Source organism: Oryctolagus cuniculus, chromosome 11, assembly GCF_051225735.1.
Source record: "Oryctolagus cuniculus isolate XC-2025 breed Fujian yellow rabbit chromosome 11, ASM5122573v1, whole genome shotgun sequence".
NCBI lineage: Eukaryota > Metazoa > Chordata > Mammalia > Lagomorpha > Leporidae > Oryctolagus > Oryctolagus cuniculus.
The window spans coordinates 554,434-575,965 of NC_142877.1; the positions used below are offsets into that span (position 1 = coordinate 554,434).

A 21,532-nucleotide genomic window follows, 5' to 3' on the forward strand; every position below is an offset into this window, starting at 1 on the left:
GTGTCACTGTGTGTCACTGTCACTGTGTCACTGTGCATGTCACTGCATGTTGCTGTCACTGCGTGTCACTGTGTGTCACTGTCACTGCATGTGTCACTGTGTGTGTCACTGTGCACTGCGCATGTCACTGCGTGTGTCACTGCGTGTGTCACTGGGACTTCTGCACCCCTCTGTGTGCAGATGCTGTCTGCCCCATGGAGGACCCCTCGTCCCTGTCCCCACGGCTGCTCTGAGCCTATGTGGGATCTCGCCCCAGAGCTCCTGGACTGGCTCAAAGGCGCCTGCAGACGGAGCGGCCCACGCGCAGCTGCTTGGGGTCAGCGGGGTCTGGGGTCCCAGCCTGCTCCAGGCCGTGGAGGGAGCTGCAGCGAGGGGCAGAGGGCGGGGCCGGGAGCCTCTGCTGAACGACAGCCTGGCTCCAGGACCCGAGGGGGGTGTGGGGTCTCGCCTGGGGGCCGGCACAGAGGCTGCCTCTTGGGGTGATGGGGCCGCTCCTCGGGGGCACTTCCTGGGAGCCTGGCACCCGGGGATGGGGTGTGGGGCGGGCTGCTGGCAGGAGGCACGGGTGTGCCAAGGCCCTGGGCGGGGGCGGCCTGCGGGGGCGGGGGTGCCTCAGGGTCTGGACTCAGCATACAGCCAGGATGACCTCCTGGGCCCTTCACTGCCCGCCATGGGAGACCACCTGCTGTGCTGGACAGAGCACGGCTTGAGGGCCTGAGAAAGGGTCAGGGAATCTGGCGGGAGCAGCTCCTCCCTCGCCAGCCACCCACTGCCCGCCCCCGAGACCGGGTGTTGCGGAGGCCTCCTGGGGCGTAAGCGTCCAGGGCGAGGGACACCGAGTGGCAGCTGTCAGTGGTTTAATTGGGCTTGGAAGCTCTACAGAGGGAAGGTCCCCGCTCTCCCCCGCCCCCCCTCAGCTTCTTCCCGAGGGCTCTTCCTGCCGGTGTCCAGCCCAGCCCAGGGCAGATGGCGCAGGGTCACTCGGGCAGCACATGGAGGGTCCTGGCAGGACAGAGGGGCATTAGGTGTGGCAGGGGCCCGGGGGAGTGCCCCACCCACCCAGGCCCTGCCCACCAGGCCCCGCCCACGGCCCCTGCCCACAGCCCCACCCATCTAGGCCCTGACCGTCCAGGCCATGCCCTCTGTCCCGCCCACCCAGGCCCTACCCATGGACCCCTCCATGGGTCCTGCCCATGGCCCCACCCACCCAGGCCTCCTGCCCTGGCCGTGCTCTGGCTCCAGCACCCACTGGAAGATGGCAACCTGAGCCCACCTGCGCCTGGGCCCAGCCCCTCTGGTGAGTCTGCCTGGGGCATCACCCCAGACCCCGCCTCCCTCACCTACACACCCCAGGCTTCCCGGGTTCTCCATACTGAAGCCCCCATTGCCCCTCCCCTGGGCCCCTGCACCTGGGCCAGGTGTCCCTGGGTAAACGTGAGCCCCACCCCTGCTGCCACCCCTCCATCGTGGACAGAATGGCCCTGGCCCCTGGCAGCCCCGCGGCTGGACGGGGCTCCCACAGCCGCAGGCCACTCGGCTGGACTGAGTCAGGCTCCCCTCCCGTCCCCAGCTCCTTGAGGCCGGTCAGGGAAGGGAAGGATTCGGCAGGCCCCTGACAAACAGGAGACACAGCACATGACACAACATACATGCTGCATGCAACACATGATACATACAACACACAGCAATGATGCACTATACACAACATACATATGACATTCAGCAACACTACACACACCACAAGGCACATGACACAACACTCACTACACACAATACACACATGGCACATGACACAACACTCACTACACACAATACACACCACATGGCACATGACACAACATACATACAACACACACCACATGGCACATGACACAACACTCACTACACACAATACACACATGGCACATGACAACACTCACTACACACAATACACAACACATGGCACATGACACAACACTCACTACACACAATACACAGCACACAGCACATGACACAACATACATACAACACACAACATACACAGCACACAATACAACATACACAACACACAGCAACACTACATACAACACATAGCACATGACACAACACTCACTACATACAATACACACATGGCACATGACACAACACTCACTACACACAATACACAACACATGGTACATGACACAACACTCACTACATACAATACACAGCACATGGCACATGACACAACACTCACTACATACAATACACAGCACATGGCACATGACACAACACTCACTACATACAATACACAACACATGGCACATGACACAACACTCACTACACACAATACACAGCACATGGCACATGACACAACATACATACAACACACAACATACACAGCACACAATACAACATACACAACACAGCAACACTACATACAACACATAGCACATGACATAAAACATACATTACAACATACACATTACATAGAACATGCTACATCAAACACACTGCACACAACATATCACTACATACAACACATCATACACACTACACAGAACACATGGCATACAGCACACATAGAATATACTACACACAGCACATAACACACAGCACACCATACACAACACACTACACACAACAGAAATGAGATACCACAACAAACCACATACAAACATATCAGGCACACAAAAGACACAAACACACGAGACACAGACATTGCCCTCGCCCAGGGGTGCAACTCTGGTGAGGCCTGGCCATGCCCCCCATTGGTCTCTGCGCTCTCCATCTGGGCCTGTCTCTAGCTCCTGCTCCCTTGGCCGGCCCCTCCATCTGTCCACCTGTCAACCCCTCCATCATCCGTCCATCTGTCCGTCATCCATCATCCATCCATCACCCATCATCCTTCCACCCATGTATCTGTCCATCCATCCATCATCATCCACCCTTCCACCATCCATCTGTCCATCATTCATCCATCATCCATCTGTCCAGCCGGGACATCTATCCATCCACCCGTCTATTCTTCCATCATCCATCCGCCATCCACATGCCATTCATTGCCCATCCACCCATCCACTCATCCATCCGTCTGTCCGTCCGTCCATCCAGCCATCCACTCATCGACCGTCTGGTGCCTGGGGACGAGCTGATGGTCACCGGGCCAAGCTTCCTGTGGCCTCTGCACGAGGGGAGGGAGGGAGCGTGTGAGGAAGAGGCGGGGAGGGCAGCAGGGCAGCCGGGCTCTCGTGGTCGGGAGGGGCAGCTCCTGCTTCCTGGGGGTTGGGGAAGGGGCCCCTACAGGACCCCAGAGGCCCAGGCAGCTTTGACTTTCCCGTTGTGACCGAGTGCGAGGCTGGGCAGTGTCTCAGCAGGGATCAGGCCCCGCCCAGCCCAGGACTGGGCAGCACCTGCTCTGGCACCTCTGTCCACAGAGTGGCGGCGGCCACGGGCACGGGCTGCAGGAAGCAGGGCCTCGCTGTGCACAGCAGGGGGCCCCAGGCGCCCAGGCCCCTCCGGCCTTGCTGTCTCCTCCAAGATGGGCATCGGGGGCCTGGCAGTCTCCGGCAGGAAGGAGCTCAGCTTCAACACGTGTGCTGGGGGCGGGGACAGAGTCAGCAGGGGGCATGCAGGGACATGGGGACCAGGGGGTGGTGCCGGCACCGGCTCCTGGGCCTCACTCACCCTGGATGGCCGACTCGCAGGCCTGGCTCACCAGCTGGAAGATGGCTGTGAGGGACTGGGGATCCCCCTGCAGGAGACGGTGCTGCCTGTGGCTGAGCGAGGGCCCCCTGCAGGGACCCCCGGAAGCCGCCGACCCCCAGCCCCAGCCTTACCCACCTTCTCTCCTCGCTCTCCTTTGGGACCCGGCAGCCCCTGGTGCAGGAGGCAACGGGGGGCCGAGTCAGAGACCCCAGGCAGTGCCGGCAGCCACAGGCAGCTGAGGGTCCTGCCCATGCTAGGCCGGTGCCCACCGGAGTGACCGCGACCTGGACACCTGTGCCCCCGCCTGCCCCAGGCCGGACACCGCAGCAGAGAGTCCTGCGGGGTATTCTGGGCGTGCTGCCCAGATCAGCGACCCCCACCGCGGGCCTGGAGCCAGGCCGGTGCTGGCCCCTCCAGCTCCCTGGGGCCAGCAGAGCTGCAGGAGCCCCGCCCTGGGGCTGCCGGGATGGGGTGGGGCAGAACCAGCCCTGGCTCTGTGGAGTCTCACAAGCCCGACACGGAGCCCTGGCTGGGGCTTAGGACAGGCCTCTGTCTACGGCAGCCAGGGAGGGGACTTACCGTGGGCCCCACAGCCCCTGGGGGCCCTCGCTCCCCACTGGCGCCCCTGGCCCCCACCGAGCCCTGGAACCCCTGCAAAGGTGCAGAAGGGGCTTGGCTCCAGTCCTGGGGCCCCTCAGCTCCCCCTCCCTCCAGACCCCCTCCCTGTGGCAGGGCCCTCCCCGCTCCCAACCCCCAGCCTGGCCCAGGCCCCGCCTCCAGCTGCAGGGAGCTCCAGTGACCCAAGTGTGACGAGTGGGGCTCCCCAGGGGCAGCCTGCTGGCTTGGGACAACATCCCGGAGGCTCTGGCTGGCTCTCAGCTGCGCCCCGACTCCCACTCCCCAGCCTTTGCGCCAGGGACTGACCAGGGTGGGGGCTGCAACCCCACAGCCAGCCTGGCCCCGCCCGGCCAGGAGCCCAGGGGAGGCAGAGAAGGCATCGACCCCCAGGACACGAGCAGGACACAGCGGTGGGCACAGCGTCCACTCTCCCTCCCAGGCTGGCCCCTGTGCAGCCCCAGGGAGCCCCAGGGAGCCGGTGGAGCCAGCACCTACCCGGGGGCCGGGGGGGCCAGGCAGGCCAGCTGTGCCTTCCAGGCCTCTCATTCCCTGTGGGAGAAGGCGTGAGCTGGGGTGGGTCCCCCACAGCCTCCAGGGTGGCCGCCAGTCTAGCCGACCCCGTGATCCCACATGCCACACCACGCCCCCCCATGGTGACAGTGACCGACAGGGCCACCTCTCCCTGGGGCTGGCCTCAGTCCCTTCCTGCCTGGCCAGGCCTTGGGGTGGGGTAGAGGAGGAAGCCCCTCCCCAAACCCAACCCCAGCCTCCACCTCCAGGACCCGTGGGGGCAGAGCCAGTACCTTCGGTCCCTGGAGGCCAACTCTCCCGGGGGGGCCCTGTGGTCCAGGGTGGCCCTGGAACAGGACAGAGGGGGCTGCCAGGAGGGGCCGGGGTCACTCTCAGAGGACAGTCCTGCCCAAGGCCCTCACCGGCCCCGCACCTGTAAGCCGGGCAGTCCAGGGTCCCCCTTCTCTCCTTTGACCCCTGCTGGACCCTGGGGGTGGGGGCAGAGATGGACGGGGCGTCAGGGAGGAGGGAATGGCGGGGAAGGGGCGGGGACAAGGGAGGGAGGGGTCACGTACCACAGGCCCCTGGACAGTGCGGCCCTGCGTCCCCGGCGACCCCTGCTGACCTCCAGGGCCCTGAGGTCCAGTCTGTCCAGGTGGCCCCGGCTCTCCCTGGAGACATAGGTGGGGGAGGGCCTGAGCTGGCCCAGCCCCCGCGGCCCTCCTGTTCACCAGGGAGCGCAGTGCCCGGCTCTGCTCTGGGAGGGTTCCGCTGAGACCCAGCTGACGATGGCGGCAGAGGCTCCAGGCGAGGGCGGCTCTACCCAGCCCCTCTGGGGACAGCAAGAAACCCCCGGGGGCTCCAAGAGAGCGCAAATGCAGGGGGTGGGGTGGGCACATGAGGGGGACTCCGTAGGGACTCAGTGGGATGGGGGGGGGGCGCCTCCCCTGCAGAGGCTGGCGGCCAGGACAGGACGCCCTCCCCTCAAGGCAAGTGCAGGGCTGTGTGCAGAACTCTCCGGAGGCAGGAGCCCACCCAGGCCTGGGTGGACATGACTCAGGGCCACACGCCCAGCCAGGGTGAGAGGGGTCCAGGCCACCCCTTCCATTTGCCTGGCCTCTCAGGACCCCTGCCTGACTGTGGGGTCCTTTCTCAGCAGGTGCGATTGGGCCCAGCCCCCGGCTCCCCAAGGGTCACCCTGGGTCCTAAGAGGCAGGGCTGAGCCCCCAGCACCACCCAGCCCTGGGCCCAACCCCCAGGGCCACGACACCCTGGCCCACCCTTCCCTCTCACTGCCCGGCTCACAGATCTCACAGTTCAGACCCCAGCCCCCTCTAGGCGAAGCCCGGGGATCCCCTGCTCAGTGAGGGGCTTTGCTGATGCCTGCAACAAGGTCCCCAGCTCGGAGAGGCCCCTCCCTGGAGGCCTGGGCGGAAGGGGCACCCAGGATGGGCAGGCCACCAGCTCAGTCCTGGAGACCAGCTGCTCCTGGGCCTCCCAACAGGGACACGGGGACACGCAGGATCCCAGAGCGGGGGTGGTGGTCAGCGCCCTGTGCATGAAGCCAGGGTGGGGGAGGGAGGCCTGGCCACGGGAAGAGAAGGGCTGGGTGGAGACTCAGGGAGTGTGTCCTGCCTGCCCTAGGCAGCTGGGCTGTGGTGGGCGGGCCTACCCCACTTCCACCAATGGCAGCTTTAGGTCAGGAGAGGTTCCCGGACTCACGGGAGGTCCTTGGGGCCCTGGGGGCCCCGGGGTCTCGGAGGAACAGGTGCAGGTGGAGGGGAGAGCCGGGCACGTCTGTCCATCCCTCTGGAAGGAAAGAGGTCCTGCTCACTCATTGGCCGCTGTCCCTGCTCTGCCCAACCCTGGAGCTCAGCCAGGCAGAGCTGGGGCCAGACCCTCCCTCGGGGAGGGGGTGTGGAGGGCCTTCCCCTCCCCCACTGCCCTCGCAGCCCACAGCCAGGCCAGGCTCAGCACCAGGTGCGCCGGGCGGCTGCAAGGGCCTCTGTACACAATGGCCCAAAGCCAAGTCCTGCTGCGGCCTGGCCCTGCTGGCCTCTGCACCGTGTGGCTGGGTCCCCAGAGACCCAGCAACTGCTGGGCCTGGCCTGTCCCCAGGACTCCCACCCCCAGCCAAAGCCACCTTCCCCAGGAGGCCCGCCCTGATCTCCCTGGGACCCTGGCGTGGCCGTTCCCTTTGCAAACACCAGGCCCCGTGGCCAGGGCCACACTGCCACCTACCGCCGCGGGGAGCTCACAGCACCGGTCCTCGTCGGCCCAGGTGTCGCTGCACACGACCTGCAGGCTCTGGAGCTGGAACTGGGAAGCGGCGGAGTCAGCTGGACGCAGCCCCACCCGTCAGGCCAGCAGAGCCTGGCAAGCGGAGGCCCAGGCTCACCGCGGCCGAGCTGCTCCGGGGGCCCCGGGCCTTGGCCAGCCTGCCCAGGGTGATGAAGCCGTTGGCCGGCGGGCTTCCTGCCTCCCCGATGGGCCTCTCGGCCACCTTGCGACAGTCCACGTACAGCCTGACCCTCGAGCGGCCCACAGCCACGTGCACCTGACAAGACAGCACAGCGGGCTCCCGAGGCCGGGCCCCCACTCCCCCCGCACTCTGGGAAACCCCTCCCCAGGCCCTGCCCGGGACCCTGCTGCAGGGCCTCCCAAAGAGAAGGGCGGGGACGCTGTGACCCAGAGCACGGCAAGGACCACAGGACAGAGGGCAGAGGCCAGGGGGCAGAGGCCGGCGGGGAGAGCGGGGAGAGCGGGGCAGGGGCCCCGGACAGGCCAGTTCCCGGGGCCGGGGCCGGGGCCGGGCGGGCGCTGCGGCCTTGGCAGGACCTTGTGGAAGCTCCCGAAGAAGATCTTCCTGACATCCTGCAGGTCGAAGGTCACCTCCTGCAGGGTGGCCCGGGTGTCGTGGCTGAAGTAGGTCAGCGACTTCCTGCCGGCTGGGCGGGGGAGGGGCGGCAGTGAGTGCCCGTGCGGGCAGCAGCCAGCCCACGCCGCACCCGAGCCCTCGGAGGAAGCCTGGGGGTGTCCCAGGCGTGGACAGCAGAGCGAGCGGCTTCCCTGAGGATGCCCGGCTGGAGGTGCCCCGGGCATGGATGGTGGCCCCCGCTGGGGCGGCGCTGACTCCCCTGGGGCTGCCCTGAGCTCCTCGGAGCATGGCCCCGCCCCCAGCCCCACAAGTCTCCCCCCGCCCACCCGGAGGGGACTGGGGGCCCAAGGTCACCGTCCAGCAGCACCCCCAGGACTGGCTGCAGGTCCTCGGCCGTCATCTGCCACAGCGCAAAGGCCTCACGGGGCGTCTCGGGGAGCAGGCGCGCCAGGAAGACGACCGTGTGCTCCGGAGGCAGGGCGGCCAGCTGGACGTCGCTGCGGGCACGGCCAGGCCTGAGTGGACAGCAGGGCAGCCCAGGCCCCCAGCCCTGCCGCCCGAGGCTGCTCTGCCGGCCATGGGGGACCCCTGCATTCCCTGTCCAGCTGCAAACAGAGCTCGGAGCCCAGACTGGTGGGGTCACAGGGCAGGGGTCTCCCAGGACACACCGGGAGTCCCCATGAGTCTCACGGGGCAGGTCAGGTACCTGGGACGTCGGGAACTCAGCAGGAAGAGCCGGAGGCACCTGGCCCAGCACACAGCCTCCGCCTCCCCCCAAGGCCTGGGGGGAGGGGTGGGGCCGGGGGAGGAGAGCCTGCAGCCCCCTGCCCGCAGTGGAACTCCCACCCCACCCCCACCCCGCTCCTACCAGACCAAAGGCCAAGGAGAAGGAAGGGGGCAGGTGATGGAAACCTGGATCAGCCTCGATGTGCCCAGCGATGGGTCGATGGGTCGGTGCCCAAGAGCAGGTGGATCCAGCCACGCCTGCCACACCCACCACACCCACCACACCCACTACACCTGCCACACCCACTACACCCACTACACCTGCCACACCCGCCACACCCACCACACTCGTCACACCCACTACACCTGCCACACCCGCCACACCCACTACACCTGCCACGGCCGCCACACCCACTACACCTGCCACGCCTGTCACGCCCGCCACACCCACCACACCCACTGCACCCGCCACACCTGCCACACCCACTATACCTGCTACACCCACTACACCTGCCACACCCGCCACACCCACTACACCTGCCACGCCTGTCACACCCACTACACCTGCCACGCCTGTCACGCCCGCCACGCCCGCCACACCCACTACACCCGCCACACCTGCCACACCCACTATACCTGCTACACCCACTACACCTGCCACACCCGCCACACCTGCCACACCCACTATACCTGCTACACCCACTACACCTGCCACGCCCGCCACACCTGCCACACCTATGCTGCTGCCAGTCCAGTGGGGAGAAAATGCACTGGGAGAGATTCTGGCCCCTGAGCCTGGGGCGGGGCCCTGTGACCAAGCCCCACCTGGCCTGCAGGGTCACCTCTGACGCCTGCTCCCCGGCCGTTTAATGTCCTCGTATAAACGTTTATGTCTTCATTGTGGAATTCCTGCGAGCCAGCGTGGCTCCCCTTTCTGGCCAACGCGCCCTAGGAGCGGCTGTGATGTGGGTGGTCCGAGTTTCTGGTTTACCACAGCCCTGTGTCCAAGGGGCCCTCAGGGACGTGGAGCTGGCAGGTTGCTCTGTCCGGGGCAGGAGCAGAGAGTGGCCCACAGCAGGACACGCTGTCCACCCCTCCTCCGGCCACAGTGCGACGTACGCCAGGGTCTCCAGGGCTGCTGGGCCCCGGGAGCCGCCGCCTGCCCTGCCTGCCAGGGTGGGGGTGTCTCCTCCTCATGCCCGTGCCCTGCCCACTGCGGGTCCCAGCACCCTCTGCCCTCGAACCTGGCCCTGCGGGTCAGCTGAGCATCCTTGAAGAGCGTGAAGGTTGGAGTCCCGCCCAGCGCCGAGGGCTCCATGGCCACGCCCCGGAGGGACGCGTACTCCTTCCCCACCAGGCCAAAGGCCACCATCAGGTCGAACCCTGTGGGACTCGGAGGGAATCCAGGGACCACCTGAGGGTGGGGGCGGGGGGAGGCAGGGAGCAGGGGGTGTGGGGGAGGGGCGCCCTGGGGCTGGGGAGGGACGGGCTTCTGCCTGGGTCAGCACGGAAGGAAGGCCCCACCCCTTCAAGGCCCCTTTCCAGTCAGCAGCCCCTGGTCCCTGTGCGGGCTCAGAGCAGCTGCGGCCCCAGCACTCACGGGGCCCTCACCATGGGCTCTGGCCACTCCTCCCTGTACCTGGGGCGCCGTCTCTGCTCAGGGAAGCCCCCCGCCCATGTCCCTGAAGCCAGGTGGTGTCCACTCAGCCTCTCCCTGGGGGCGGAGGCTCCCAGCCCTGAAGGGCAGGGCGGGACCTACCTGGCAGGAGGCCGTCTGTGTGGAGTGGGGGGCAGGCTGCTGGGGGGCAGAGAGCAGGGTGAGTGGCAGGGGCTTGGGCCCCCCATCCCGTGCCCCAATGAGCCACCGTAGGGGGCTTCATGGGCAACGGCCACCCCTCCCACAGCCCACGGTGGCCTCTGCCTTGTCCCTATCTGCTGCCCGCAAGGCCTGGAGTGGGGACGCAGGGACGGGACGGTGCCCGGCCTGTGCCAGGGAACACACAGTCCAGTAGGGCTGAGGCCGAGGCCAGGGGCCCCTGGGTACTGCACCCTGGGAGGGTCGTCTGATGGCTGCCGGCTCTGGGGGGCTGGGCCGCATGGGAGGCCAGGGCTGGGGTCCCAGCGCCCACTCACCAGTGCGGCCCGTGGCTGCCACAGCCACACTGTCCCCTGACGCGTAGACGGCTGAGACCAGGACCCGGTACTTGGTGGCAGCCAGCAGGTCCTGCAGGGTTGCGTTGTTCCTGGTCCCTGGCACAGAGATCTGGGGGGGCGGGGTCACCTGAGCACCGGGCCTCGATCCCACCTCGGAAGATGGGTGATGGGCGGTCCCACACCTCCGGAGACTCACCGACCGCTCTGGCCCTGAGCCGGAGGCCGGCGCATAGGAGAGCCGGTAGTGGAGGACGTGGCCATGGGGTGGTGCCCAGCTGGCCTGCAGGCTGCTGGGGGTCTCGGAGGCCAGGGCCAGGCTGGATGGGGGGCTCCTGCTCACTGCGGCTGGGGGAGCACACCTGGGTGGGGCTCGGGGCCTCCAGGGAGGGCTAGAGGACCAGTCCAGCAGCCCCGACCCAGAGCGGGGGGCCTGGAACCTGCTGGCACCATGGGCTCCCCGAGCCCCGCTGCCCGAGAGGCCCCCCCGCAGTGGCGGGTCTCCCAGGACAGGGGTTTGGGCCCTGGCCCACCCCAGGCGCACCTGAGGGGTCCCAGGCCTGTGGAGTGGGTGAGTGGGGTCCCCTGGGGTAGGGGAGGGGTCACCTACAGGGGGTGTAGTGGAGGGACACGGGGTCACTGCGTGCGCCGTCCCTGTGGTAGGCCCGCATGCTGATCTGGTGCTCTGTCTGCGTCCCCAGGCCCTGCAGGACGGCGGTGGCCAGGTTCCCTGGGACGGAGAGCTGGGGGAGAGGGCTCAGGGTCCACCTAGCTCAGCCGGGCCTTGCACACAGGTGTCCCCGACATGCACGACCCGGCTGGGTCCACACGGGGCCCACCCCGGCCCGCTCCCACTCCACACCTCGTGGGCCTTGCCCTCTCCCAGGGGCGTCCACTTGATCTGATAGACACGGACGCCGGACGAGGCTGCAGCCGCCCACGACAGCTGGACCGCACCCCCCGGCAGCTCCGTCACCGACAGCCGGCTGGGGCCAGGGGCCTTCTCTGGAACAGGGAGGGGCTGTCTGGGCACCTGCTTCCTACTGCCGGCCCCGCCCAGCACCAGCCCATCGCTCACTCGTGGTCACGTGGCCGGTCAGTGTGGCAGAGCTGCCCCCAGGGTAGAGGCAGCTGACGTGGACGGTGTACCTGGTGGAGGAGCGGAGGCCCTCCAGAGTGGCCGAGGTGGCGTTCCCGGGGACCTCCACCTGCAGAGGGGACACGGGCAGCCCAGAGGGATGGAGAGCCAGGCCCTACAGCCAGGACAGGCCTGGGAGCCCACGTGCGCAGTGGGCAGGAACTGGCACAGGATCAGCCCACTGCGCCCCGGGCCCGGGCCTGGGCTGCCTCCCCACACCGGGTGCCAGGCGTCCCTCACTGTGGCCCCACTGACGGTGACCCCGATTTCTCTGCTCCCGCCTGCACCCTGCCTCAGACACCCACTGCACTTGGGCCCTGGAGGCCGAGCCTAGGGAGACCCCCGTGCAGGATGGAGGGGTTAGGGTGGCTGCAGGAGGGGCTCAGGGGTGGGGCTGAAGGCACTGGGCCATGGGTGGATGCCAAGTCCCTCTGTGACCGCCCAGGACACTCAGGCCCCCGTGGTCTGCTCTCACCTGGCCTGAATGGCCGCCCTCGCTGGAGACGTAGCTGATCCTGATAAGCCTTGGCGGGGCCTCCCAGGACACGCGTGCCCAGGACACACGTGCTGAGTCGTGGTTCACGTCTGTGAAGCCCAAGTCCCTCAGGGCCTCCAGGGCAGCTGCGGAGCACAGCACGGCCTCAGGAGGGGTCTGGGGTCCCAGCCCCGTGGACAGCTCAGGAACCAGAATGGGGGAGGGTGCAGGCGGCCTGGGGCGGCACACTCACGGGTCCTGGCGTGGACTGCCTGGGCCTCACTGGCCTCCACCCCACGCAGGCTCTGAACGGTCACCTCGTAGTCCCTGCCTGGCTCCAGGCCGTCCAGCAGCACCTGGGGCTGCGTCACCCGCACCTGGAGGGCACAGCGCTGAGGCCACTGCCCCGCCCGTCTGTCTGCCCCGCCCCGGCGCCCCATACCTCTCTCGCAGTCTCCTGCTCGCCCCTGGGGGCGGTGGGTGAGCACCGCACTAGGTAGCGGGTGGCCCCGGCCGAGGGCTGCCAGGTGAGGTGGATGCTCCTGGGTGTCACTGCAGCCGGAGTCAGCGCCCGGGGCGGGGGCAGCGGTGCTGGGGGGGGCGACCACCGTAAGGGCCCTGTTCTGATGACGGAAGGGCCCCACCGAGTCCGGGCCAGCGGCGCCTGGCTGGACGCACGGGGGCGGGGCACGGACGCCCAAGTCGCTGTCCCAGCTTCCCCATGGCCTGAGCGTCCCGGGCCACCCCAAGGTCCTGTCTGGGGCCTTTCGCCCTGAGCAGGGGAGGGACGTGGCTTCCAGCGGCTTAACGGCCACATCCGTGTGGACAGAGAGCTGGGGAGGGGTGGTCCCACCTACCTGTGGTCACCAGGCCCTGCAGGCCCTGGCTGACCCCGCCCTCGTGGACAGGACGCAAGGAGACCAGGTATTCAGTGCTGGGGGCAAGGTTGTGCAGCTCGGCCGAGGACGCGGGCCCCTCCACCACCACCTGGGACAGAGGGACAGACAGGCAGGAAGTGACCGCTGGGGCCGGCGGGACGCCTCGCCAGTGCACGGGTAGGGCACGGGACACTGCCCTCCTTGTCCTGTCCCCAGCACCCGACGCATCCCATCCTGTGCTGTGCTCACCCCTGCACTGGCCCCCGCTGCTTCCACAACCGTGTTCTGGGGCATCTGCCTCGGTTCTCAGCATGGACGCGGTCATTGGTGACCCCTGCCCAGCCTTGGCAGTCCCCGGCCCCTCTCACCTCCTGGGGGGCCCCGCCCCTGGAAGGCCGCCACACGATCAGGTACTTGAGGGGCGGCTGTGCGGCTGGAGTCCAGGACAAGAGAATGCTGGAGGAGGTCACCTGGGCCACGACCAGGCCACTGGGCCCGAGGAGCGGGTCCGGGGCCGTCTGTGGGACTGGTGTGGAGGCCGCAGTCAGGGGTCTCAGCCGAAGTCCACTACGAGCTCTGCTTGCGCCCCCTGGTGGCCACATGAAGAGGGACAGGAAAATCGGCCCTCCCGGCTGCCCTGGACAGTCCTGGGGGTGGCGGGGGCCCCGGGGGTGCTGACGGCCCCGCCCTTCACCTGTGCCCCTGGGCAGGCCCCTGGCCTGGACTTTCTGGCAGATGAGGCGGCTGAGCAGGCCGGCCAGAGTGCGCAGCTGCGGGAAGTCCAGGACACTGTGCACCGTGAGGTCCAGCGGTGGGGACGCCAGGAGCTTCAGCTCGGCCTCATCTGCGTTCTTCACACCTGCGTGCAGGGCCCCCGGGCTGAGGCTGGGGCGTCCAGGGGGAAGTGGGGGCTCTGCCTCCACAACTGACCCATGGCACAGAGCGGGTGGGTGGCCGGCACAGGGGCCAGCCCTGGGGCTGCTCCGGGCTGAGGGGGACCCTGTGCTGCCTGGCCCTCCCCAGCCCGGGGATACAGAAGCCAAGGCCCAGAGGACACGGCGGGGCCACGGCAGGGGAGGAGTGAGAAGCCCGACCAAGGGCGGGGCCGCCTGGGACTCACCCACGGCAAAGACATCAACGTCCATCTCCCTGAGGACGCGGGCAGCCGCACGCACGTCATCCTGGGACTTGCCGTCCGTCACCAGGAGCACCACTGTGGCCGCCTCGGGACGCAGCCCAGCCTCTGGCCTCAGGTTCTGGTCCAGCAGGTGGGCCAGGGCGAGGCCTGGGGCCATCAGGAGCGAGGTCATGGGAGGCCCGGGCACCCTGCCTCCAGGCACTGTCCCCACAGCGAGCATGGGTCCTGGGGCACCCTGTCCTGGGCCGTCCTGCCTCTTCATGCTGCGGGCGCCAGGGGGGCAGAAGGCCCCTTGCCCTTGGCTGCCAAGGCAGCAGCCCCCGCGCCTGCCACCCGCCAGCACCCAAGGGTGCAGAGCCGACCAGAAACTGGACCGCAGGAGCCCCAGCTGGGGAGAGCACCCGGCAGAGGCAGGGGGTGTGGCCTGGGGTGTTTCCTGGGCAGGGCGCGGAGCGGCCGCACCTGTGAACGTGTTCCCGCCCTTGTAGCGCAGGCGGCGCATGGCGTCCTGCACCTGCTCGTTGCTGCCGAAGGAGTTCAGGGCCCACTCGGTGCGGGGGTCTCCGCTGTACTGGGTCAGGCCTGGGGCAGAGGGGGCAGCTTCCAGGGCTGCCGCACGGCGAGGCACTGCTCCCAGCCAGCAGAGGGAGGCCAGCCAGGGCAGCACAGCACGGCCGAGGCCGTGGTCTCCGCCCAGGGGGCCGCGGGAGGGGCGGGCCTGGCCGGGAGCACCCACCTACTTGCACCTTGTCCGGCCCAATGTCAAAGGGCGCGATGACACTGGCCAGGAAGGCCTTGACCTGCTGGAAGTGGACGTGGCCGACGCTCCAGGAGCCGTCCACCAGGAGGACGATGTCGGCGGGCGTAGGGGGTGTGCAGCGGAACTGGGAGTCAGCTGCGTTGGGGGAGGGGGAGGTGCTGGGCCAGGCTCACTACCACAGCAAGACCCCAGACCCTCTGGGCCCAGCTCCAGCCCCCTGGGGCTTCCTGGGGAAGGGGCCAGTGGTCCTCAAGAGTGAGGTGAGCCTGGGCCCCAGGTACCGGGGTCCCGAGGGCCTCAGGGCTCCCCAGGTTTGGAAAGCCCCACGTGGCCCCTGGGCGGTGGTCTCGGCCAACTGGACCATCCCCCGGCAGCAGAGGGTGGACACCGATGGCTGACGATAACCCACGGCACATGGCCACCCCTGCCCTCCCACCCGCACCCCGGGGGCTGACTCGGGGTCAGCACTGCAGACAGTGCCAGGCACCCTGTGGAGCTGTCTGGAGACCAAGCACCCACCTCGGTCCAGGCTCCCTAGTGTTGCCCAGACAGATCCAGGGCAGACCCCAGGGAGACCCCAGGCGTGGTCACAGTGGCCCCTTCCCCAAGTCCACAGTCCAGCCTGCCCTCAAGGCTCTGCCCTGTGTCGCGGGGACTAGGAGGGGCCCAGTACGGTGAGGGGGGCAGGCCCCACCTGAGGGCCACGAGCCATGGACGTGCGAGTTCTGGGGGACACGGCCCTGCCTATGGGGGCCATGGCAGACTGACGCCCCCCATCTGTCTGTGCCCCACCCTCTCACCAGGGTCTGGGCTGGCTGGGCAGGGCCTTCCCCCCCGGGGCCCCCCTGGGCCAGCTCCACGTGGGCACCTCTGGGGGGTCCTGTCCATCACCGCCCAGCTCCCAGGCCCAGGCTGGGGGTCAGGCCTGGGTGTGGGGAGGCCCAGGAGCCTGACAGACGAGCCCAGGCCAAAGCGGGGGAGTGTGGGGCCAGGTGGGAGGTGGGACTTCCTGGCCCACAGAACTCACGCTCGCTCCACTTGGGCCCCCCGAGCGTAGGCGGACCCTTGCTTGGGGGGCCTCCCAGCTCCCGCGGCTGCTCAGGGTCTGGGCTGCCCCCGCCGGTGGGGCTGGGCTCCTGGGCCACGCCCCTGCTCACCGAGCTGCTCCTCAGGGCCTGGACTGCAGCCGGAGGGGAGGACAGTCAGGGGCCCTGAGGGCTGCCTGCCCACCACCCCCCACAGGCCCCGGGGATGCTGGGGGAGGAGGTGTGGCCGCGGCGGCCTCAGGATCCAGGGTGGGAGTCCAGGGGGGACGAGGACTCACTGACAAACTCCCGCCGAGCCAGCAGGACGGGCCCCGAGCCCGTGAGCCGGAACACCTGTGCGGCATAGGCCTTGGAGGGGCTCAGGCCCCCCACAGTGGCCCTGGGGGTCTTGGTGGTCAGCTTCACCTCCTGCTCCGCGTCCCCTGGGGGTGGGAGAGGGCGGGCGTGAGGTGTGCACGTGTGTGGGTGGGGGGAGGGGCGCCCTCCAGGCAGCCAGACCTCCAGAGTGGGAGGAATGGCCCCTCCAGACCAGGCGTCCGTGCCCACCACGGCTGAGAGAGCAGGGGCCCAGGTCCAGCTCTGCGCTGCCTGTCGGAGGCAGGGGAGCACGGCGGTCACTGATCGCTGACCTTCCCTGAACACCCGCTGTGTGCCTGGCACCCCCAAAGTACGTCAGCGGGAAACCCATTTCACACACGGGAAGGCTGAGGCACAGGGGACCAGCACACAGCTACTCAGAGCAGGACACTGCCTGGCTCCGCCAGGCTCCCGAGCCTGGACAGTGCCACCCTTGGAGAGGCCACGAGGGCATGAGGCTCCACCCCTTGCCCCCTGGGTCAACACTGCCATTGTGGTGGGTGTGCAAGGCCACCAGCCTGCAGTGCAGCGTGGACAGGGTGACACGCGTGGGACAGTCCAAGGGCCTGGTGATGCCTGGGACAGCATCAGAGTCGCTGTGTGCACTCAGGGTCTGGCCTGGACGCTGGGCAAGTCCTTAGCCAGCGGAGAACACGGGCGGCATTGTCCCTGGGAGACCCTGGCCGCAGAGTCAGGGACGGGCACCAGCCCCTCCCGCAGGCCAGGGGTCCCCAGAGCAGAAGTGAACACAGCTGGGCAGAGGGGTCGGTGCAGCGCGCAGCGCCCCCCCACAGGACACAAGGCACCCAGGCCTCAGCACCGGCCGGCCAGGCCTGGCTGTGCCGATGGAATGAGACAGCTGAGGAACGATGGCAGGGTCAGGGTGGACACTGGGGTGGCAGGGTCGGGGTGGACATTGGGTGGCAGGGGCCGGAGTGGACACTGGGGTGGCAGGGGCCGGGGTGGACACTGGGATGGTAGGGACTGGGGTGGACACTGGGATGGCAGGGGCCGGGGTGGACATGCGTGGCAGGGGCCGGGGAGCAGGGGAGTGGACATGTGGGGGCTGGAGAGCTGGACGGCCCCGTCCGGGGTGTCCACGCCTGCACCGCTCTGCGCCCACTCAGACGCTCGCACTGCTGTCTCCTGTGCGGGTTAAGCCCCGGCCCTCGCCGAGACCGGAAGCAGCAGCCCCACAGGACCCTCTGCAGCAAACCGCGGCCCCGCCCCCCAGACAGGGCTAGCAGGGGCCAGAGCTCCACCCACAGAGTCGGGCTGTTCCCAAGCCTCCCCCCCCACCCCGCATGCCAGGCACGGGCGGGAGAAACCTGCCCCCCTCGCAGGAGCAGGGACAGGCGAGAAGGTGGACACAGGCCTCGTACCTGCCAAGGGCTTCACCTGCACCAGGTAGCCCAGGCCGCTGCCCTCTACCTCTGTCCACTTCATTTGCAGCCGGTCCTCGGGCAACACAGCCAGCCTCAGGTGGCCACTCGCTATACAACGAGGATGTGGTAGTCAGGGCTGGCCCCGGTGGGCTCGCCTCTGCCTCCACCCAGCCAGCTGCGGGGGCTTCAGGGGCACCTGCCCTAGGAGCTGAGAACCTGGCCTCTTGGGGGTGCACGGGGCCAGACCCCTGGTGGTCTCTGGGGGGTCTGGCTGCCCCCAGGGCGGGCCCCTCTAGCCCCAGGAGGCCCAGGCCAGCGCCCGGGAGGGAGAGTGACAGCCCTGTGAGACCAGAGGCCTGAGAGGCAGCAGCCACTGGGCCCTGGCTGGACCAGCGTCCACGCAGCTGCAGACCCAGACCCTGCACCGCTCACGCCACACACGAGCTGCCCAGGCCACGGCTGGGGCACGCGGCCCTGGGGGCAGAGGCTCCCAAGCTGGTGGCTGCCTGTGTCCCTGTGCACAACGCAGGGTCCGCGTCCGTGCACACGCATGCGTGAGTGCCGCACCAGCATGTGCACAGCTCTGCCCTTGTGCCGAGGCCGGAGGGGGAGGCCTCGGCCATCTGGCGAGAGCAGGGGGCAGGGGTCTGGGCCGGCCTCGGGGAAGCTTCCGGGGGCACGGGGTGGGGAGCAGCTATTTTCAGAAAATGGGGACAGAGCTGGGGCTTCTTCTGGCCGCCCCGCTGAGGACCACGGGGCACGGGTACACAACGGCCCATTCAGAGTGGGCGCAGCTGGGCTGAAAGGCCAGCCTGTGTCGGGGGGCCTGAGGAGCAGCCCCCAGCCTGCTCCTCCACTGGGCCCACCCGAGCTCCCTTCTGGGGCCAGCCCACGGGAAGACCCCACGGGGGGCTGCCCCCTCCCTTCGTGGCCACACCCTGCAGGCCACGGGGAAGGGCCATCTGGTGTGGACCCCACCCCAGGGAGCGGCACCCCTGCTCTGCCTGAACCCTTTGGACTGGGCCAAAACTGACCATGGAGGTTCCTTTCTCCGTAGGGCCTGTCCCACTGAGAAGGCCCAGGGACTGCCCGCCTGACAGGCACAGCGCCACGCCTGGGCAACTCCCCCATTCCTGGGGCCCTGCCCCATCTGGGCCTGACTCCCACCACAGAGACCGCAGCGGAGGCCCAAGGGGCACAGGTGCAAGCCAGCCTGGAGGCCGGAGCACAGCAGCCTCGGCAGGAGCCTGGCTGTGAGGGGTCCCGGGACCCAGAGCCACTGACCGGAACCCACCTGAGCCACTGCTTCTCAGTGGGGACCCCACCCCACCCCTGCCTCTGGGGGCTCGCACACACGGTGGGCGCGCGTCACCCTAAAAGGGAAGCCACTGAAAAGCCCAACAGGAAGTGGCCACGTGGAGGGGATGTCCAGAGGCCCTGACCGAGGACGAGGCGTGCGTGGGACGTGCAGGGGAGGGGCGGCTCTCCTCTGCAGACCAGTGCTGGGGGTGGCTCTCGGCAGGGCACCGGGACACACGGAACTGCACACACGCCATGTTTACAACAGAACCTCCCCCAACGCAGCCCGGGTTAAGCCCAAAGCCCAGTGGGGAGGGGGCTGGGCCACGGCAGACCTCGCCTGGCGTCCTGCCCAGAGCCTTTGTCGGCGCTGCTCGGAATCAGCTTGGGGGCCCAGGGCAGACGTGGCCTGGTCAGGTGGGGCCCTGTCCCCAGGAAGCAGCCCCCTCCACTCACCTTGTCCCCCACGTCCCAGGGTGGTGGCCAGCCAGAGGCAGAAGCTGAGACAGAGGCAGGGGCTCCTGACAAGGCCTGCGAGGAGAGGAGTCGCTGTGGCCCTGTGGCCGCCGCCTGTCCACCCGCCAGACCCCTCCCTGACCACAAGCCACAGCTCCTCACCCGTGCCCCCAGCTGGCCAGGGCCGAGGACCTGAGGCTGGAGCTGAAGTCGGCAGGAGGGCTGCTCACAGCCACACAGCTAGAGCGGCTGCGCGAGGACAGCGCCTCCTGTGCGACCACCCCATGCCCGGCACGGGCGGTGGCCAGAGGGCCCGTCCATGGGCTCTGGTTTGTGGGTGACCCGGGCTGTGGAGGGCTGGGAGTGGAGTCCCTGCCAGCCCGAGCCTCAGCCCAGCAATCGAAGGGACCTGGTTCAGGTGCCGGAGAGCGGCCCAGCGACAGGGGTGGGCAGGGAGGCCCAGAGGCCGCGTCTCAGGTACTGAGTGCCTCTCGCCTCAGGTACTGAGTGCCTCTCCACTGGGCTGGGGCCGTGGGAGGCCAGGTGACCCGACTCCCACCTGCACCTGCGCTGCAGGGAGACCCCAGGGGGCGGGCTTGTACCCACCTGTGGGCTCCCCTGGTCCTCCCAGGCCCCGTCTGAAGGCTCCTCGCAGCCCGTGCTGTGTGTGTCCCCTCCCCAGGGACCCCTCAGGCCCTCAGTGTCCACACCAGGGCAGGAACCCCTCCCTGAGGGGTAGGAGCAGCCACCCACCCCCGATGTGAGCTTCCTTCCAGGGAATTCAAATCAAGGTCCCAGAGGGGCCCAGTGACTAGCGACAGGCAGGACAGACCCAGGCCCTGGCGTCCTGGTTGGGAGACCCCTACCTGTGGGCACATCTCTAGATGACCAGAGACCCCAGGTGCACGCCCCTGAGCATTCGCTGGGTACGTGGCCTCTCCCACCCAGAAAACTTTCAGGCACAGTGGACATAGCCATGAAGACAAGCCGGGCGCTCTGAGTTTAAAACCCCAGGGCTCAGCCAGAGCCTGGGGCAGCCCCTTGGGGAGTTCTCCCAACCCTCCCCAAAGGTCAAGGTCAGCCTCGGACCATGGACCTGGCATCCCACCCCCACCCCACCAGGCCCCAGGCCTGCAGGTGGCACCGACCTCCTCCGTCGTCCATGGACAGTGTCCCTGGTCAGCTTGGTCCTGCTGTGGCCGCAGCGAGGCAGGGGCTCAAGGGAGGCCCCTCAGACGTCACAGCTCAGCCCAGCCCCCACCTCCTCCCTAGCCCTGGCTCCACCCTCCCTGACCACTGCCCAGGGCGGTATCTCGGACAAGGAGGGACACAGTGGTCCCAGCGTGACAGCAGGCCGGACGCCTGCTCTGCAGAGCAGTGGCCCCGGGCCAAGAGCAGGCAGACACCTGGCGCCACCTGAAGGCAGCAGGTGGGGGCTCCTCCGGGCCCCCTGGCCAATGGCAGCAGGGGCCACTCCAGCCTCCCTGTCCTCCAGGGTTTTCCACAAGCCCTCAACAGCCCCGCCCAGGACACCTTGCAAGGGCTGTTTTCCCCGAGAGCCACCGTGTGCCCCACCCTCCCCCAGCTCCTTCCGACGGCATGGGCTCCTTGCCGGGGTCACCCCTGCACCTCGAGCCTGCACTGTGTACCAGGACGCAGCAGGGCCAGCCCTGGGGTAGTGAAGCTGTGGTCCCCCGAGACCCCCACTAGGTCAGTCACAGGCCCCCGGCACAAGCTTGTGTCAGTGCGTCCGGTCCACCATGGGGACACCCAAACACCCCCACGGTGCTCTCAGACCACCGGTGATGGCAGGGCCTAGACAGGGAGACCCTGGGGCCAGGGGTGGGGGAAGTCTTGCAGCCCCCAAACCCAGAGCTCTCCCCCTCCACGGGTGGGGTCAGAAAGGGCAAGGCAGGGACCCACAGAGACCCGCTGCTTTCCCGCCAGGCCACACCGGATGGCTGGGAATGGGCGCAAGGCGGGGCAGCCACACAGGGAGGCAGCTCCCAGGCCACTGTCCACACACGCTCCCGACAGGCAGGGCTCCATGG

General features: G+C 68.2%; 1 protein-coding gene across 5 annotated transcripts; it reads right to left on the bottom strand.

The window, feature by feature from the left end:
• Positions 1–840: 840 nt before the first annotated feature.
• On the bottom strand, positions 841–20,732 carry COL20A1 (collagen type XX alpha 1 chain). 5 transcript variants are annotated; one of them, XM_070051346.2, is made up of 35 exons: positions 20,630–20,732; positions 19,482–19,556; positions 17,724–17,834; positions 16,263–16,406; positions 15,966–16,118; positions 14,915–15,073; positions 14,641–14,760; positions 14,161–14,325; positions 13,735–13,899; positions 13,409–13,566; positions 13,020–13,149; positions 12,605–12,753; positions 12,416–12,539; positions 12,163–12,308; positions 11,628–11,757; positions 11,412–11,554; positions 11,160–11,292; positions 10,749–10,897; positions 10,532–10,661; positions 10,158–10,193; positions 9,643–9,781; positions 8,027–8,169; positions 7,633–7,742; positions 7,193–7,351; positions 7,036–7,113; positions 6,517–6,603; positions 5,370–5,465; positions 5,228–5,281; positions 5,088–5,141; positions 4,780–4,833; positions 4,246–4,317; positions 3,802–3,837; positions 3,646–3,712; positions 3,372–3,557; positions 841–1,002 (listed from the first exon to the last, which is right to left on the bottom strand). In XM_070051346.2, the coding sequence occupies exons 1-35, from the start codon at positions 20,643–20,645 to the stop codon at positions 914–916; spliced, it is 3,960 nt and encodes a 1,319-aa protein (XP_069907447.2). In that variant the 5' UTR covers positions 20,646–20,732; the 3' UTR covers positions 841–913. The 5 variants fall into 5 exon arrangements, with proteins under 5 accessions (XP_069907447.2, XP_089163041.1, XP_089163039.1 ...); XM_089306915.1 differs by having other exon boundaries at positions 10,158–10,196; XM_089306913.1 differs by having other exon boundaries at positions 13,409–13,629.
• Positions 20,733–21,532: the final 800 nt, after the last annotated feature.

Coding starts and splice junctions, on each gene's coding strand:
- COL20A1 (XM_089306912.1), bottom strand. Junction 12,309..12,415: donor GGCAGTCCACGCCAGGACCC/GTGAGTGTGCCG, acceptor TGTGCTCCGCAG/CTGCCCTGGAGGCCCTGAGG. Junction 5,282..5,369: donor GCACTGTCCAGGGGCCTGTG/GTACGTGACCCC, acceptor CCCCACCCCCAG/GGTCCAGCAGGGGTCAAAGG.